The sequence below is a fragment of the Polyodon spathula genome, chromosome 19, assembly GCF_017654505.1.
Source record: "Polyodon spathula isolate WHYD16114869_AA chromosome 19, ASM1765450v1, whole genome shotgun sequence".
In the NCBI taxonomy this organism is placed as follows: Eukaryota; Metazoa; Chordata; class Actinopteri; order Acipenseriformes; family Polyodontidae; genus Polyodon; species Polyodon spathula.
Window position 1 is genome coordinate 9,603,208 of NC_054552.1, and position 19,005 is coordinate 9,622,212.

General features: G+C 37.5%; 1 protein-coding gene across 3 annotated transcripts in view; it reads right to left on the minus strand.

Moving 5' to 3' along the window:
* Positions 1-19,005, minus strand: part of LOC121294655 (dual specificity protein phosphatase 8-like) — a 75,538-nt gene that overhangs the window by 23,557 nt on the left and 32,976 nt on the right. For all 3 annotated transcript variants that reach the window (XM_041218603.1, XM_041218605.1, XM_041218604.1), the window contains exon 3: positions 15,249-15,387. In XM_041218603.1, the coding sequence (XP_041074537.1) occupies positions 15,249-15,387 (139 nt within the window). The remainder of the gene's footprint in view (positions 1-15,248; positions 15,388-19,005) is intronic.

The window sequence follows — 19,005 nt, forward strand, 5'->3', positions numbered from 1 at the left end:
AGAAAAATAAATTGTGTTGTACTATAAGTGTAACATACTTGTTAATAATGTGATGATTTCAAAGCAACTTTTCAATTGGTAAGTCTGGGGTAATAGCCCTCTTCTGTACAACAAAAAAACCCAAACCTATAGCTGTAATGGCACTGCATTGTGAAGATACATTCCACATTCAACCACTAGAGGGAGAACTGCTACTACAATCCAGTTACAACTGCAGATGGCTACAGCAAGGGTTTCCTTTGAAAAGAAAGCATTATTATCTGGCAATAAGCCAAAACACCACAGCACATTTCAATAAAGGTTAATTTCTTTACGCCTACTGTATGTTTCGTGAGAATGCTTGAGCAATGTTTTTATCAGAGTGATCTCCAATACAAAGCAAAAAGGTACAAGAACAGTTTACATTGTACAAATGCGGCACTTTAGCAAAAACACACACAATAAAACCACAGGGTAAATTGTTTGAATTGATTTGGGGAATCGCTTTCCACGTCCAGTGATGTTCGTACTTTATACCACTATCCTACAGATGTCATTGTAAAACTAGTATATTGGAATGTTTACAGGTAGTTAATTCATTGCAAACCTCTCCGTATCTCTGCTCCACATACACCCTGATAACCACACCCATGCACGGAGTGAGATTTCAAACACAGGGATCCCTCTACTCAAACTCCAGCTCACATCTGCAGTGTCAGAAGCCCTACACACATGCTGATACTACGAGGACACCGCAGTCAGAATAGCGTCACGCAGGGAGCTGCCTATTCAAGGTGCATCGGTCATTCTTATGAAAATTAAATACTGTTGGGGATTCATATGGGAAATTGATTAAAAAGCATTTCCAGGAATTACATCAAAAAATGCATTTCAACCAAACGGGCTGAGATAGCACACTGCTGCTGATATGACAGATCGACACTACAACAGATAATGGATTCCTTCTACAGTCAACGGCTTGATTCAGTCAAGCTTCCAGAAAAACATATTTTCAGTTGACGTTCAATCTGATCAAGAGCGACTTGGTAGGGGGCTGAAATTTCACAGTTATCTTAATTTATGTATTTATCTTGTAAACCTGTGGCCTTCTCTCCAAGTCCATCTGGTACAGCAGAGTGCAACCACAGTTTGGTGCTAGGCCATGTATTTAAACCCCAGCTTGACAGCCACAAGGACATCAAGTGTGCAAAGTCACTCAATGTCCTTGCCGCTCACAGTACGAATGAATGGAGGCGTAGAAATTACTGGAAGCCAGATGTGCTATATCAGCTGCACTAGGCAGAACAAGCCTAAAAATAGCAGAGACCGATTCACAATAATGGATACGAGTTCCCTTGGGAAGCTACCTCAGCCCTGGTAGACCAAGGCTCTTCTGAATGAAATTATTGATTTTCTTTTTTGTTATGGATCTCCAGGGGCATGATCGCAGGTCTTTGGCTGCATTACAAGAACACCGTTCTGTAAGCAAAATGATTTCCGTTTAGAATGGGAAAGCTGATATCCAAAACAATTCTGAGTAGTGTTGCAGATGATGTCATTTTTCAGAATGATGTCTTTGTTCGGCATTAAAAAGCAGCAGTCAGTGAGCTGCACTCATTCTTAGGGAGTCATGACGCCTACATCACATTGATATGATATCAGGTTGCTAAAAGCTGCAATGCCATGTACTCCAGTAGGAGTTTTTGCTAAACACTAATTACATTTTATCTGATGGCTAAGTTTAAGTCCAGAATTTGTTAACCCAGACAATCTTCGATTGGTAGTAAATGGACAACATTTGGGAAACCACTCCACTTGGGGAGCAGCTTGCGCAAGAAATCCTTTTGAAGAGGGGACAATTATCTGTCCAGGGATATCAAGACATTTAGTCAGTTAGCAGTATGATTGGTGTAAAACTGGCAGCAAATATCCCACCCACCAATGGCGTTTGGGCTCGGTACCTCCCGTCACGTGTGCAGGTCCACTGACAAGTCCCAACACAACCCAGGAGAACATGCACAAACACGGGGATTCATTCAGCAAGGCTCCCTGCTGTGTAATGAGCAGTGTCGTGTGATGTACTGATGTTATGCCAGTTCGTGCCCAGCCTCCGACCCTTTTACCTTGGTATCATGACCTGGATCTCATTGACTGGCTGCAGCCGATTGCTAAGGTTAAAGGGGGAAGAGTAACAGGCAGTGTTGTGTGATGCACTGTCATTGCAGATTCTGCTCCCTGTCGCTGAGACAAGACAAACCCAGCTCTTTTGCATTGTGGTTAAGATGCTTGCTTGTGGGGCACCCACCCCACCCACCGAATAGCTACACTACATTACAGTTCCACGGCATCTTATATACGGCACTTTTTAAAATAATAACAGCTCAACAGAAAAAAAATGGAATTTTTTATAAAAATGGAAAAAAAAAGCTTGGTAACAGCTTTATTATCTTGTGCAGTGGTCATATGTTTGTTATGTGCATTCGACAGTTATGGAATAAGCAATGACTGCTGCATCAGACAGTAATCCGCAGCAGAATTTTTTAATTTATAAGATACTTGCAAGGACCCAAGACAGAATGTGTGGATTTTCCATGAGTAATCATTCATGCAGTGTTTTGTATGATTCCATAGTCCTTGATGCTCTTTGAAAACTTTTGAGGTCCATTTTTGAATACCCACACCCCTAAAACTATCAGAATGAAAAAGAAAAGGACCTGGCAGTAAGATGCCTTTACATTTTTATTTCGACATCCCAGATTCCACTAAGCATCCCATTTTTTAAGATGAGAACCTGCCAACCTTTTGGAATCAGAGACTTTTCAAAACAGCTCACAGCTGCAGAATGAATCATATGGAAGCACACAGATGATCTAAACCCTCTGAGCACTGCAAAAAAATAAAACAACACATTTACATAAATCACACTGCCTCCAGTCCAAAGCTGCTCAGTATCAGAATACATTCTAATACCATTCTCCAGATCAAACCAACCCCCCCATACCTCGACACTGGCTGGCCAACAAAACAGGTGTAATGGCTCCCGCGACACATTCTTGTGACAATAGCTTTGTTGTAAAATTTCAGGCAGTTCTATCACCTACTGTACCGGTAATATGGCTGTTATAAAAGAGGATTTCAACTAAAAAGGACAGCATTTCTGTCTGATATAAAGTGAAGCATGTATTGAAGTTATTTAACAGTTCAATAGAACAGTTTGTTTGGGGAAGCACTATTCCACCTTTACAAGATGGGGCTGATCTTAGTTGACTCTTACTCACACAAACCCACAAAACTCAATGCTGTCTAATCTGGAGTATAAAAAAGTGATACCGTGTCATTACAGGAAACAGGAACCCTTTAAATCTGGGACGCCTCAGCGATTCTGTCCCTTTAAATACAGTGAAAAAAGAGTGACAGATGGCTCTGCGCTAGTTTCAGAGAAGAGGATCAAATTGTGTCAACCTTCGCAAGACTCCGAAATGAAGCTGCTGTATTTATTTATTTATTTATTTACCTTTTTACTGTTATTTACAAAGCAGTTCAACAAAATAAACCGCAATTCAATTTACAAAAACATAACACAGAACTTCAGCTTCACCGCTGTGCAGCCATGCACACCCACACAGGGTTCATTGGTAACAACCTATAGTTTGGAGTAAAGGTTTTATCCCTCATTTCTACCCCTGAATGGAATTTAAAGGTCTGAACTTACTTTTAAAATCACAATTAACCCCCAAAACCAGTACCTCTATAAAATAAACCTATAGATGCATATAAACTGTTACACAGTGATATTTCTGGTCATAGCTATTTCTCCATTGCAGTGTAAACCAGGGTTTTCATTGGAACAGAGAGAGAGAGAATAGAGCAACATTTCTTGCAACACAAGTAGATTAACCCTTTGTTTGCCATAATGGGACACTTTAGGGCTATATAGTGTATAGCTATGGCCAAACACCTTGCATCACCTGATATTTTAGCATTGACACAATTAAAAAAAAAAAAAAAAAAAAAAAAAAAACTTTAATAGAATTTAGATCTTTTATTTAACATCGTGCATTCAAAGAAACTACAAAATGATACTGCAAAAGTCTACTAGAAGCCATAATAGCTACACAGTATTTCATGTTAGATTTCTAAGCGCCATAGCTGCATAAGAATTAAAAATAGGTTTGTCAAGCAATTAAAAAACATTAATCATGGTTTTAAATTGCATATTTCATTGATACCTAATTTAAGTTTGTTTTATTACTGATGATATTATTAGGCTTCCAAGAATGGCTGGGGAAGCCTATTGTTATTGTAAAGATTTTTTTGTATTCTTTCTAAGACTTCAAACTGCTCCTGCTTGAATGCCATGTAACCAATCATCTTTCAAAATCTTTTTCTTGGGAACATGTGAAGCGATTGATCTGAAATTTAGCATGTGTCATCAACAACCAAACCTGCCTCAAGCAGAAGTTGCTGTAATAAATTTGAATATCAAAATGGCTGCCACCAAATTTGCCAAAATGTGCCCCAAACTTCAAAATGCTTCTTCTTTGAAAAACATTTAACCAACTAACTCTGAACTTGGTAGGCATCACCCTGGTGACAATGGAATTATTTTGTAAAACAAGATGGGAAAAACTGTTTATTTGATTAACTCCATAGTTGACAAGCACCATCCCTTTGTCAATACAATTTCCTTTTTCAAAAATTGTGTTTGTGCATAAACCAATATGGCTGTCTGGTACGCAGATAGGTTAATGGTTACTATGGAAAAAATACAGTAAGCCATATATGCTCTATTCAACAATTGCCTTCACCATGACCTTTGACCTCTCTTTAAAGGTAATTTCCAACTGGCACTGAGCTTGGAAGCCATAAAACTGCCCGGCATTTCTAGTTATTATTATTATTATTATTATTATTATTATTATTATTATTATTATTATTAAAAAAACAAGCCAGCATAAAAGCCCTGTTTTCCTAGTTCTGGATCCTATATGTTTGTCCCTCTTTAGAATTGTATACTTATTTACAATCCAGCATTTGTTGTTAAATTGTTTGAACCAGCTGCTAAATCACATTGGAGTCTGTTTATTACTCCCCTTCCTGTTTTTAAAATGATCAGTTTCCTTCACTCATAAACTGATGTTTTTCATTGCTGTTTAAATAATAATAACACTTTTAAATGATCTTTTATTAATAACTTGAAATTGTCTAAATAAAACAAAACATTCATAGAGTAACGGTTATATCCTCCATGATTGTAAATAACACTGTTTAAAATGAGTGTGGTTATTGAAATAAAGCAAAGCTGCAATGTTAAAGGGCCTCCAGTCGGTAGCTATCCACTTAGAAATAGCACTGGTTACAGTATCGTACTTGCCTTGATTCATGGGTCTGAAACAATCCTGAATTTCTAAAAGAGTGCTCTGTCGAAACTGTCGGGTTTCATTTGTTGTTGTATTATCTGTAGCAGAACTACTAAAGTGTATTTTGAGAAGTGAAAGCATGTTTAGCAGCACTCAGGTAGTACAGCAGACTAGATGCACTTCTGTGATACTGTGACAGCAGATACAGGTAACCCTCTTTCTATCCAATGAACTGTCAGTTTTTAAAAAAATAAACTTCCCCATTCACAAGTCCTTCAGTTTGAGTGCTTTGCTACCTAATGAGGTTCTGTAACTAATTTTATATTCAAATGATGATTGCCCTCATTCAGTCCTGGCATACTATGAATTACTAAGAGGGACAAGACAGAGGAGTGCAATTAACGTGCTTTAAAAAAAAATGTATCTCCCTAAAAAATTAACCTGTTAAAAATCGCAGAAGTTAAACTGTGATTAACTGACATCCCTAAATAAAAACAATAACCCTAAACATAGATATGAATAAGCTCTGGAATGAATGAACAATACAGAAGGTTCCTGTACATATTGCAGTCCTCCAAAATGAGGGTAACCACTCCAGTTTGACTGGTATGTCTACCATCACCATGAAAAGAGGGTTACATTCACATCATTGCTGTGAATTAGGGCTGCTACGATTAAATCATAAACCGATTTTTCGATTGATTCCATTTCTCATTATACATTTTCAGTAACATTATTTAAGTTTATCAACGGAAATGCACCGAACGCCCTGCCTTGCTAGTTACAGTATTTCTGCCATGCAAGCAGTGGGCTGCTTGTGTTAACCCTGATTAAGCATCTGATTTGCTGGTCCCATACACCAGCAAGTTTTGAAAATGCTTTGCAAGCACGACCCTCTGTGTATTCGATGTAAACAAAAAAGCGTGCCCCTTGAATCCAGAGCAGGACGACAGGCTTGTATTCCTGGCAAACAGACTGTATATAGTTTGTGATTCTTTGGAGTTTCAAAATGAACTGTTATATAATGAATATTTAACAATTAAACTCAATTTTGGACTAGCGATCAGCTTGACCTATAGCGAGTATGCATCCTGTGGTAAGTAAATCAATTTATTATTATTATTATTATTATTATTATTTATTTTTTAAGGCAGGGATTTCCACATTGTGTGTTTTGATAATGAATTTAGGTGGTACAGATTAACAAGATGTAAAGTATGATGCTGTAGCTGTCGCTGTCTAGCTTATATAAATTACATTCCAAAATACTGCGATCGGTTTGTATGAAATATTCAATATCATCGATTTATTCAATCAATTCGATTTTGTGTACCCAATTAATCGATTGCTATTTGGAGGCTTAACCGACAGCCCTACTGTGAACAGGACTTTAATTTACGGCACCATCTGGTGGCTAAATGTTGTATTGCAGCTCCTATCAATGGGATTTTCCACTAGTATGCACACCTCAAGAGTTGTATTGTCGTTTGAGCCTTTGAAAAGGTGTTACAGTATCAGTGTTGGGTTAATCCACTTGTCATGCATAAGTCATGACCCAGTTGTTCTTTTTTTAGAAGCTGTTGAGATGTGTTGTCATATAAAAATGCACTACAATTCTACAAAAGTGGCCAAGACACTATAGTTGGCCCTTCCCGTCCTGGTCTTTGTTCCAATCTGTTCTAAATTGTTATTGAATTAAACCTCCCTCCAGACCCTAAAATAGTTCAATTTTACCTGTTAAACCTGGAGTGGAATACCCCTCTAAGACCTTGATTGGACACCCCTGCACTACACTACATAGTATCATATGTACAATATTATTGTACTTTATTTTATGTTGGCCAAAAAAATAATCTGGTTCCCGCAAATCATGTTCTTTTTAAATCTTCTCTAAAAGTGATCATACTTAGATGATATATCCAGCCAGTGTTAAGAATGATTAGAATCCAGGCAGCCACTGTGGCAAAACCGTTGACCTGCTTACTGTACCTGTCTGATACAGATTAGAAATGGGTGTGATTTCTAGAACCTCATCATTTTTATAAAAAGTGATTACAGAAGTCCCTCTGTTCTGAACGGAAGAAATCAAAGTGTGTGGTTGGCTGGTTCTAAACCTTACCATACCGTCATCTGAAAATACCCTGGGTTTCCCTTAATTACAAAGCTGCAGTCATGCTTTTTTTTTCAACACACAATGTAAGTCAGTTTAAACAAAAGTAAGGCTATGGGGAACTCTGGAAGAGATAACACCACAAGGCCTGGAAACCTAATATTTGCCTAAGCCTTAATGTAACCTATACAGCACTGCACAGTGTCCAATCTGCCACTTTCACAGGGATGAATCGATCCTTACTGTGTGTGTGTGGCTGAAGAAGTAGGTGGTTAAGATAATGGTACACACTATGAAGTACTCAATATTCACAGTCAAGTGTTCTCAAAGCTATTTACTCTGAATCATCAGCAGCACAATCTTTTAGAAAGGAAAACCAAAAATGAGCAAGAAACTGGTTTATAAGACACGGAATTAAATACATATATATCTTTTAGTTTCGTTTTTAATTTACTCGTTCACTCTTGTTCTTCCTTTCCAACACCCACCTCTAGCAGGGAGAACTGCAGGCTTATATATTGTGGCCGAGGGGTTTAACTAGCTAGTAATTATTCTGTTACCCTGGGCACAATCTGCACACATTTATTAATGCAGCTGGGATGCTGCTACACAAATACAAAAACCACACGACTACGTCGTCACATAAATACAACAAACAAACCATAATACAAACACAAAATAATAAACTTCAGAGGGGTGGAGGGGTACCCCTTTTTAAAATAAATAAACAATCATGTACAGGGCTCGTCACCCTGTTAGAGCGTTTCTATTATGCTGTGGCATAGATACCTCTTGAGTTTGTTATTTGGACAAATTCATCTGCGCTTGACAAATCACTATGGCTGTAAACAATCTAGACAAAGAAAGAGCTCTTATAAACTTTGTTCAGTTGAATACATTCCACATTGATTTCAATTTCGAAAGCTTAACATTGAACCCCATTGTATCTCAACTTTAAGGAGTGCTCTTCTTTTTTCATACCAAGTACATGAAGTTTGGTATTTTTTAGTTTTTGTTTTGTTTGTGCTATGCGTGTGAGGAATCAAAACCGACACTAATTTAATTGGAAAAGTATGAGCAGGGAGAAGCCCACATTCAGCATAGCACAGAGATGAAGTCATCGCAGCTCTTAATGAACTCGTAGATCACGTCGGAACTGTTCCTGGATGATTCATCTGATAATCAAGCTACTATGAAAACAAAGGAGAAAAACAAGCAAGAGGCCAGGATTACTAATCGAAAAAAGAACACATTCAGCAGAGTGCGTTCAATTCTGAAAAGGTTTCCTTCATTAATAATACTCTTACATTTATAATAGAGTGCCTATCAGCAAGTAACTGATCACACATGTATCAGCATCTACCAGCTTGCAAACTCTCTTTACGCCTGCAAAGTCTTCTGATGCTGGATTTTACCAGCACTGAAAAGACCCCAACAGCTCGCCGTTTCAGTAATTATGCCTCAAGTTATTAGCTCTCTGATTCTCATTCGGTGTTGAAATCCACTTAAAGACTTAATTTTTCAAGCATTTAAAATATTTCAGGGTTTCTGACTGCTCTGATCTTGAGTGGGGTTAGCAGCAAGTTTAGATGATTAAAAAAACTTTATTTCAGACAAAAGCCCTTCTTCAGCGGAAACGTCCTGAAATAAATGATTTTTTAATCCCACATCTTTTTTCATTTTTGTACACTGCAGTTATACATTAGATAATAAATGACTCATTATTGTCGTGTGTTCAAAGCACAGCCACTGAGCAAGTCATGCTCTGCCTCCATATCTGTTGTTGCAGTTGTTGATGTATAGTTCACTCCCGAGATTTTCCTGAGTCAGTCTGTAAGTCCTATTTTTATAAATAATGTACACATAACAGATATTATATATATATATATATATATATATATATATATATATATATATATATATATATATATATATAATATTATGAGACTCTGGGTTATTAACTCAATTTAATAATCATTCATTTTCAAACAATATGACCAATTTATATTGAAGTAATTAGCCATAAAATATACTAAAAGATTTTCTAAATAATTTAAGCTTTTGCAACTGTAATGGTTCCTTTTTTAGACAAGTAACTAAATGTGGTAGCAGAATACATTTCATATGAAAAAATAGCACAGTCATTTTTAGTTACATTAAAAAAGGACTACAGCTAATGTATAAACTTCAGAAAGCGCTTACATATCACATGAACGCACTTCTAACATCACCTTGCTACAAAATTGTGTCAGATAACGGCACGAGTGGGATCTTGAAAGAATATGCTAATCTGCAGCCAAACTGGAAAAAAAGTATCTCTGTAAAATGTAAACTGTGAATGAGAAGTAACTTTGTAACTAATTGCACTAGTTACATTTTTTCAAGTAACTTGTAACTGCAAGGGATTACTTTTTAAAAGTAACTTCCCAGCACCAGCTGTATCAATGATGGGATGTCTGTGTCATATTTATTCTGCTAAAGGTTGGGGAAGACTGCTCTTAGCAATGCTGCTTCTCCCCTTGTGTAATGAAGTGATTACCACATTGAGACACTCTGCCATGTATTTCTGTCACACCTCATTCTCCTCTCAGCAGGAAGGGATTATATTAGCTCCTAGCCTCAGACAGGGCTTGTAACAAACTGGTAAAGAAGAAAAACCCCTCGGTTTAAAAGGCACAATTTAAAAGCTAGCCATTTCTAGGACTACACCATTGGCAGGGTACAACCAAAGACACAAAGAACAGACGGTTGGAAGCAGTGAACCGAGGATACAGGTAATAATTGGAAAATGGAGATGACTAAATTTATTTTAAAAAAAAGCCTAGTGTAATGTTAAAGTACAAATTAGCTATTTAATAACAGAAATAGTTATTTATATGACAGCCTTTACTGTGCCCTTTGGTAATGAGAAGCTTGCAAACTGTACAGTAACAAGCAGATTTTTACTTGCAGGCGTCTTACCCCCTTGCGTAACTCTACACAGATTCCTAGCATCATTGTGGAGTGCTGTGTGGAGGTGGCTTGATCTGTTGCAATCCAGCCCTCATAAATTATTTAAGCAGATGTCAAATGGTGAACGTTCCTCATGAATCAAAGAAACATGTTCCTTCTGTTCTGTGTGACAATTAATTGGATTTCTGCAACAAGCCACACTTCACAAGTCTCCTCGAGTAAGAATAGTGTTTCGCTCTGACACCCAAACACACGATAGGACAACAGATTGGTAAACCCACTTCTTGTACGCAATCCAGGGCCTCTCTCGAGCAGAGCCAAGGAATTATGCAGTGCTTCTGTGATAGGGACCACTGCATAGTGTCCACTTGAAGCTACTATTGGGCCAAAAATGGGTTAAAATGTATTAAAATGTATTAAAATGTATTAAAATCCACGTATGAGAGGCGAGAGAAGGTAGGTCACTGGTCTTGGATAGCAGATTTAATATTACAAAAGAGTAAACAGGTAAGAATAGCACACCTAAAAAGGTTTAATATATATGTATAAAAATCAAGAGTTGGATTACAGTCAAACACAATCTCAAACACTATAGGCGGCAAGGCGTGTATGATAACAAGTTTGGAGAAGATTGAAATCAAGGCATGTATTGTGCATGTACAGTGTGACAGACAGGCAGACAGACTGACAACCAGCGCTTCAGGATTCCCATTTAACCCTAAACAAAGGCCTTGGGTTAAAATGTTTATATGTCTCTGTTTCTTATATTTTCTCCTTTAAAAGGTTACACAGGTCTCTTCAAATCCCCCAATTTGTCTTTGTTCTGAAATTGCCACTGGGAACAGTCAAGTTGAACCCTCTTACTTCACTTCACCAAATGTTTTGCAGGACACAATGGGACCCTTTTTATTACATTATACTCAAGGGGGGAAACTAGACAGTAGTAATAACCAGACAAGCGATACAGGCTCTCTGACCTTCCATAGCTAAGCATGAAGATCTGTCAAGGAAAGAATCCAGGGTAGAATGACATCACCTTTACAAACCTCGATAATGTTTTCTCCATCTTAAACCAGGTTGCATATGTTAACGTCAATGCAAGAATAAAAGCGAAAATCCATTTTTCAAATCTTACCCGCAATACTGTTCTGTTTACTATGTTGGCCTCAAATGTTTAGTAACAAACTAAACTTCTTTAAAGAATTATGGGTGTGGGTTCCATTGTAAGTGGTTATACACATAGATCTTGTTCTAATCTACATTATAACATTCTTGATGGCACATGAAGTAAGATATATTCTGCAGCCTCTTCCAAACTACTCGCATTAGTCTGTTTCATTACGTCAATTCACTTCAGTCTACAAACTGGAATAAATGGATGGCAGAGGATCATCTCCAGCAGAGCTCTGACTGCAAGATCAATCACTCCACGAAAAGAGATTGATCTACTTGTCAAACAAATGCAATTTTTCATCTTCTTTCATAAAAATTGCTTCGGGGGGGATTTGACCATGAGGCACAAATGTTGGCAGCTAATATCATGCAGCAGGGGCCTTTTCTACCCCATATTTCAGCAAATTAACTTAAAAAATCCCCCCTCCCGGTTTCTCATAAGTGCATTAGCAGAAGCAATGTGTCAGCTAGTTGTCCCATTTGTAAAGTTGATTTATGGTAATAATAATTGTGGTAACAGTTTTATTACATTGATTTGGAGTGTAAATGAGTTCCAGTTTCCCGAATGCGAACAATGAATAGCAAACGGTCCCGAATTTGAACCTGAACCCAAGTCGCGGCACTTCTGCACATCATCAGTCAAGTCAAAACTTTCACAGACAAGCAAATACATGAAAACTCCTTCATTGGTTGTCCTTCATGTTAGTCTTCATATGTATTCCTGCAAGGGACCTTGAATGCAAAGGCTGATTCAATCATAACGTGGGGAACAATTCCTTTAAGTTGATAAACAGTACCGATCTGTTGAGCAGGTTGGTGGTTTCTTTAAGAAGAGCTGATGGTAAATTACCCTGTTTGATTTGAAATCTCTGGACATTGAAATTCTTATTAGATTTGATTAAATTAGTTTTTTTACGAAAGTATCTGAAATTATTAACATTGTGTCTGATGAAATTTCAATAATTTCTCATTTGTCACAGAACTGACCGTAACTACGGTTTGAATGTACTTTAAGAAGTTCATATGAAAACTGCTAAATATAAACCACCATGTACCTCAGTATGATTTAGGAAACATGTAAGTGACCAAACAAACAGGTTCATTTTGGTTCTGCTAATTGTAATGGTGGGTTTTGTCAAGAACTGCAGATCAAGGTCCAATCCAAGCTGGTTTAGTTATAATAATGGACGACTTGTAGTCTAAATCAAAAGAAGTTGGGCTGTAAGTAAGCCACTGAGAAGGTGAAGCAAAATTCTGGAATTGTATCATTTCAAAACAGAGTAGACTCTCACAAATCTCCATTAGCAAACGGCAGCTCAGTAAATGAAATGCAGTGCTGTTTAATTGGAACTCAGGGCAGCAGAAGAAGATGATTTATTAGAACTCTAATTAGCAAACCATTTGTCTCACTCTGCTCAGAACAAATCTCAACTGTCTGGAGAGATCATTTCCAAAGAGAGCACCCACTGCTTTAGCAAAAGAGAGAGATACTGTAGCTGCCATTACACTGATTATGCTCATTGTGCTGATTTCTTTGAATACTCAAACATGAAACATATTCATCCCAGCTGTAATATTAGAGCAGGCCTCTAAAGATTTGATATCATCACTGCCTGTAACGCTCAGCTTCCAGGGTCGCACTCCCCCCCTCTTATGAAGCAACGGAATCGATCATTTCCACACCACTGGCCTGCACTCCCTTGTGGCAGTGCGAGACCTCCCTTGTCCTAATTGTGGAGTCAGGGAATAGGCAGAAACAAAGCGAGCGGGATGCGGATGACAAGCGTCCAACAGATGGGTTGGAGGCATTCTGCTGATTACTCTTTTCTTTCTCTTCAAAAGCAGCTGAGGGAGAACGCAGTTCTGAATTTGATTTAATTACGAGGCGCCGATAACAAGGTGTATTAATTCAGGGCCCCAGCAGGGGCTCATTGTCAGAGAAAGCCATTAACGAACAATACATCACTTTAATTCATTTCTACTTCAGCAGGCACTTTAAACTTGAATTCCTCTTGTGGTTTAGATCCGCTGTGTATCATTTTCTGTTTCAGTCATTACAAATACTAAAAGAAACATCATAAACTCAATGAAAAATACATCAATGTCTGAAAGTTTTAATTCTTATACTTTTATCACTCTAAGATGTGGACTCCACCCCTAAGTGGTAAAGTGTGAATCCTTATACGAGTTTACCATTATATTTTTGCAGTTTTCCCATGCTTTCCCCATGGTTTTACTATGCATTTCCCACAGTGTACCTTGGTTCGCCATTAATATGCTTATTAATATGCTTAACCATACCTTGCTGGTCTTTATAATGCTTATCCATGCTTTACCATACTTTAACTGTGCTTCACTACACTTTGCTATGCTTTTACTATGGGACCGGGAAGGATTTCTTAATAGTTCCATTACTAGCAATGTGCATATGCTGATTTTGCACATATAAGACACTGAACTGAACACTGAATGGCGTTGTATATTCAGAGGCCCTTTACACTGTACTAATTAGGGTGGAGTCTACATCACCCAGTGATATAAGTGAATGAATCAAAACTCATTTAAAAAGTGAAGATATTGAAAAAGACTTTTGGTAGAAACATTTGTCATTGAATAGTACTTCTAAAAGAAACCAGTAACAGTGCAAATCTCTGCTGAGGTTCAAAGAAGATAAACCAAACACAACAGCTTATGAATGCCAGTTCAACCGACTAAACACAGTGTTCAACAACTCTCTGGAATTGTTTTTTTACAGCCAGGGGCAAGAAGGCAGAAGGACGCTGGTGCTCAGAGGTTATCCAAACTGGCTGCTTTATGAAAATATAATTTCAAGATGACATCTAAGATCACCTACCTACCTTGCCTGGCAACTCTTCACAGCATGTTGCATCCCCTTACACTGGAATTCAATTACTTCATCTCAGCATGACCAATTACTTTCATTCCAATGATCGCTTACCAATTAGTTTCTCAATGTTATGTCAGCCCCCTAGGACCTGTCCTGCCATTGCATTACTGTACGCACACATACCCACAGGCAAACAGACTGCTCAGGCACACCATGTAGGGTAAGCCCTATTACATATAACTTGCTCCAGAATTACACAAAGCCCTTAGAGAAATCTATTATATAAAAGATGACATGCTTTGACCATTGCACAAAAGAGTCATGCTCATTTGCTCTAGCATGCCTACAGCTTTTAATGTTACTGGCAGTGGTGAGAACACGTAACGTCAGTGTTCAACACTTCCCATTACACATACTCAAAGTGATCCTCTCTTTACTCAACAGGTACAGTAATTGGCTCTGAATTTTGAAAAACTACTTTAACAATTCAGCCATATTAAAGTAAAATATGTTAAGAATTATTGGGAAATGTAACACTGATTTAAAAAAAAAAAAAACAGAAAACATGTAAAATTCAGGATGAAAAAGTCATACAACCAGTGGTCGAAGACTCAAAACAAAGCAATTAGCTATGAGTATTTAAGAACACAGATTTAATCAAAACTGCACAAATCTGAAGTAAATTGTCAAAGCAGCTCTGCAGTTTCAACAGTGCAAACCTCTAAACATACACGACTGTGTCAAATTAACACCATAATTCCAGTAATTTCCAGTTACTACAGAACTCAGCCGGAGAAGGAGACGCAGCATTAGCACGCATGCCTACCTGTGAGAAGCGACACTTGGTGGAAGCTGCTGTTCAGTTTGCCCAGGAGGATGAGGACGAAGCTGTCGGAGGCAAGCAGACTGGCATCCCGTGTGCTCTGGTCATACACCACCACTTCCTGCTTCCTTTTCACATCCATCTGTGCGCCAACACAACAAGAGGAGAGGGGGAAAAAACATCACTTTGAATGTGTAACAAAAATAAACATGCTTTGTATATTTACTCATATATGTTGGTATGTGCATGTGTACGTATTTTTGGATGTAGAGTAATTGTTTGGAATGTTTTATTGTTGCATTTTATTGAGTATGGTCTATTTGGTCTCTCTCTGTATTAGTGTTGTACTATTGAAATGTTCCTGTGCTGGACCTGCGAGCACAAAGTGAATAAATTAAAAGCTAAAATTAAACTACATTTTTCAAGTCCATCTGTACGGCGACACAACAGGATAGAGAAGGGAAAAAAAAACATAACTTAGAACATAAAAACAAAAATAAACATGCTTTTTATTTTATCAAACTTTAAATGACACTTCAAAATATAGTTCTCATCAGCACTAGCAACATTGCCAATGATATACCCTTGTTGACGGTGGCTTTTTGGGGGGGGGGGGGGGGGGGGATTTCAAATATCAAAATTGAAATTCCCTGAGTTAACCATAAATTCGTGTTTGGGGGCGGGGGCAAAAACACAGCATCCCCGTATCATATCAAAGTGAATTCAAGTTTTGCACAACCTGACAGGGATGCTTCTAATTAAAAGTATTTTAATACAGCACTACTGTTTTGCTTTTGGGAATAAATTGCATTTTAAGTGGAAATAACAGCACTGGGTTAGATTTTAGCAGTAGATGATGACGCTACCATGAATCAAATATACGCATCTGAATAAAAATAATATCCAAGATGTTGTTAGGCACAGAGGCTGTTTTTGAGATCCTGCCTGTGTTACAGGCAGCATAGCAGGATACTGTAGGGATGAAAGCATAGCAGGCATGCAGCTGAAGAGGATGTGCTGGAAATAGAAAGATTATAAAAGACTTTTATTTAACCTACTGTTGCATAATATTTACTTTAAGACTGGTACACATGGCAAAACAGATGCTTGAGTTGAGACGTCTTGAATTTGATCGTGTTTTGGCCACAGTGAATGGCGCCCCATGTCATACTGGTATTTCAAAATAATCATTTTGGCAGCTTTCCTGGATCACAATAGCAAGAGAGACGCCACATTAAATAAACAACAAATCACTCATAATAAAAATAATTTCACTCGGCAAATAATCTTCTTAAACTTTTTTTTTTCATTATACAGTATGTATAACTGTATATTAGGTGTTTTAATCTATTAGTCAGACCTGTGGGCTTTGATCGATTAAAAAAAATTGATTAATTAATTTGGTCTAACTGAGTGCGGGACCAAAATATGGTGCACAAAAAAGTTATCTTGAAAAATGGCAGAGGGTACTTACTGGAAGGTATACCCAATATTTCATAAAGAAGAAAAAGACTGCAACTTGCAACAGTTGCTCAGCGGTACTTTCACAGGAGTACAACAAGTCTATCATATCACCTTAGTTGCAAGTAAATTATTGTATTTCGTTATTCAACATTTCTTTCAAAGGTATCATAAAATTAATATTGAAAGTTAACTATATTGTATACAGTTATTGTTTTCTGTTTGGAGTGTTAAAACTTTAGCTGAAGAAAGCTAAATATTTTTTGTTTTTTCATTTTAAATGTTACTTTATTATACTCAGTCAAAAAAACACAATTAATCAATCGTTAAAAATGAAAACAAGTGAGAATTAAAATGAAAACATCTTGATGTTCCAAACACTCAGACACACCTTCCTCTTCTGTTGCTTTTAGAAGCACTATAGACACTTTAGCCCAGCACCATTAATTAAAAAGAAAGCCCTCCCATCTTTAGTTCTTGCCCTTCCCTTTCAATGAAACCTTAGATGAGCCCTCCAAACACATAAAACACAAACAGCAATTAAAAACTAAGTTCATATTTTACATAACTGAGTTTGGCTAACTTCCAATTACATGTAAACACATATTTCTACAGTGTCAAATTACATTTAAGTCAATATATGCATATGAAACATTAACTGGCATTATGAAACATGTACAGTAAATAGCATTTATACTTGGTATTACTTAAATTGTGTTTTGTTTGGTGTAGTGGTTGGCAGGGACGGGGTTAATTCCTTTCCCTGCCAAATAAATGTGAGAATGTGGCTGTTCCCAAATTAGATAATTGGTGCTAATTGGGAACAGCCACTTGATATAAACAAGAGCTAAAAAGCCCCATTAAGGGGCAGCAATCAGGAAGAGACATGCTCCTGTATATGTCACTGGTATAGTTTTACTTGGGTGAGGACTTTCTTTAGCGTGATTAAACCTTTATTTTGTACACATTTACGCTGAGGTGCTTCAAACTGCAACCTATCATTTCTGATCTGCTTGTAATTATCTTTTAATACAATTTCATATCACTAGCTAACAGGTATGATTAATCCATACTGTCAATAGGGTGCAATTGGTTTGCTGTCACAGCAAGATGTGAAACGCCAATAGTTTGATAATCTTTTATAGTGGTGACTGAGGGATTAACTAGCTGTCAATTATCTTATTAACCCCATAGTCACATTTTGCACGGGTTTAATAAACCTGTGTGACTGTCACCTAATTAAATAATTACTAGCCGTCAGTCTCACGAGTAATACAAAAATACAAATAACAGTAATGGCGGACAGCTTTCGTCCGCCTTGCATTTCAAATAATACAAAATAATACAAAAATGCAGAGGCGGGGTGTGTCCCATCCCAGGTGCTTATTAAAATTGCTGCTGGGAAAGCATTCATTTGTGAACATATCATCGTACTTCGATAACTAGGCATTTGAAAGCCCTGAGATTACTAAATGATTTCCAAACTCGACTTTCCATCCTTGATATATACCACAACACTAGTTCTAAGCTTCTTGAATTTAAAAGAACTACATAAGGAAGTAGCTTCAGATGTCTTTCTGATCTTTTTGACAAGAGCAACAGAACCACTTTGAATAACTGCATGTTCCGTAAAATAGCACATTAAAAGGTAAAAAAAAGTAATTACAATGAGCTATTCTTTGACAGGCACTGAATACACAGACCATTTAAACAAGGCTCATTATTTCCATGTAAATATATTGCTTTGGTTCCAAAAAAAACATGTGAGGTCTCCCTTGACAGCGAAGGAAAACTGCTTCAAAAGGTGAAAGCCGCAGATGAGATCAAACACACATGAACAGACATAATGGGGCTACACTGGTCAGACAGGCTTCTGGACTAGCTGTCAAACTGTAAATATTTAGCTCAGACAGGTTTAGTGACCAAAGACTATTTATGTTGTGCAAAATACAGTGAAAATGTAAACACTGACAGACCTGCCACTATTTTGTTTTTTGCTTACCATATATATGAAGAAAAGCTTTGAAAACACCAGATTTTAACACATATGATGTGAAGATTCATGAGAAACAATGCATGTGCTGTACTGATTATTGAGGATCTGGTTGGAACTGAACCTGGACTCAGTTGTCTCTCCTCAGAACAGAACACCTAAACTCACAAATGAAACTGGCTTTCAGGAATGCAACAGTGTGATTAGAATCTGAGGGAGAGTGTACAATAGCTCAAGGTGTGTGGTTTAATGTGGGGGTAAGATCTTGGAACTGAACCAACAGGTGATGTGATGTGAAAGACTCCT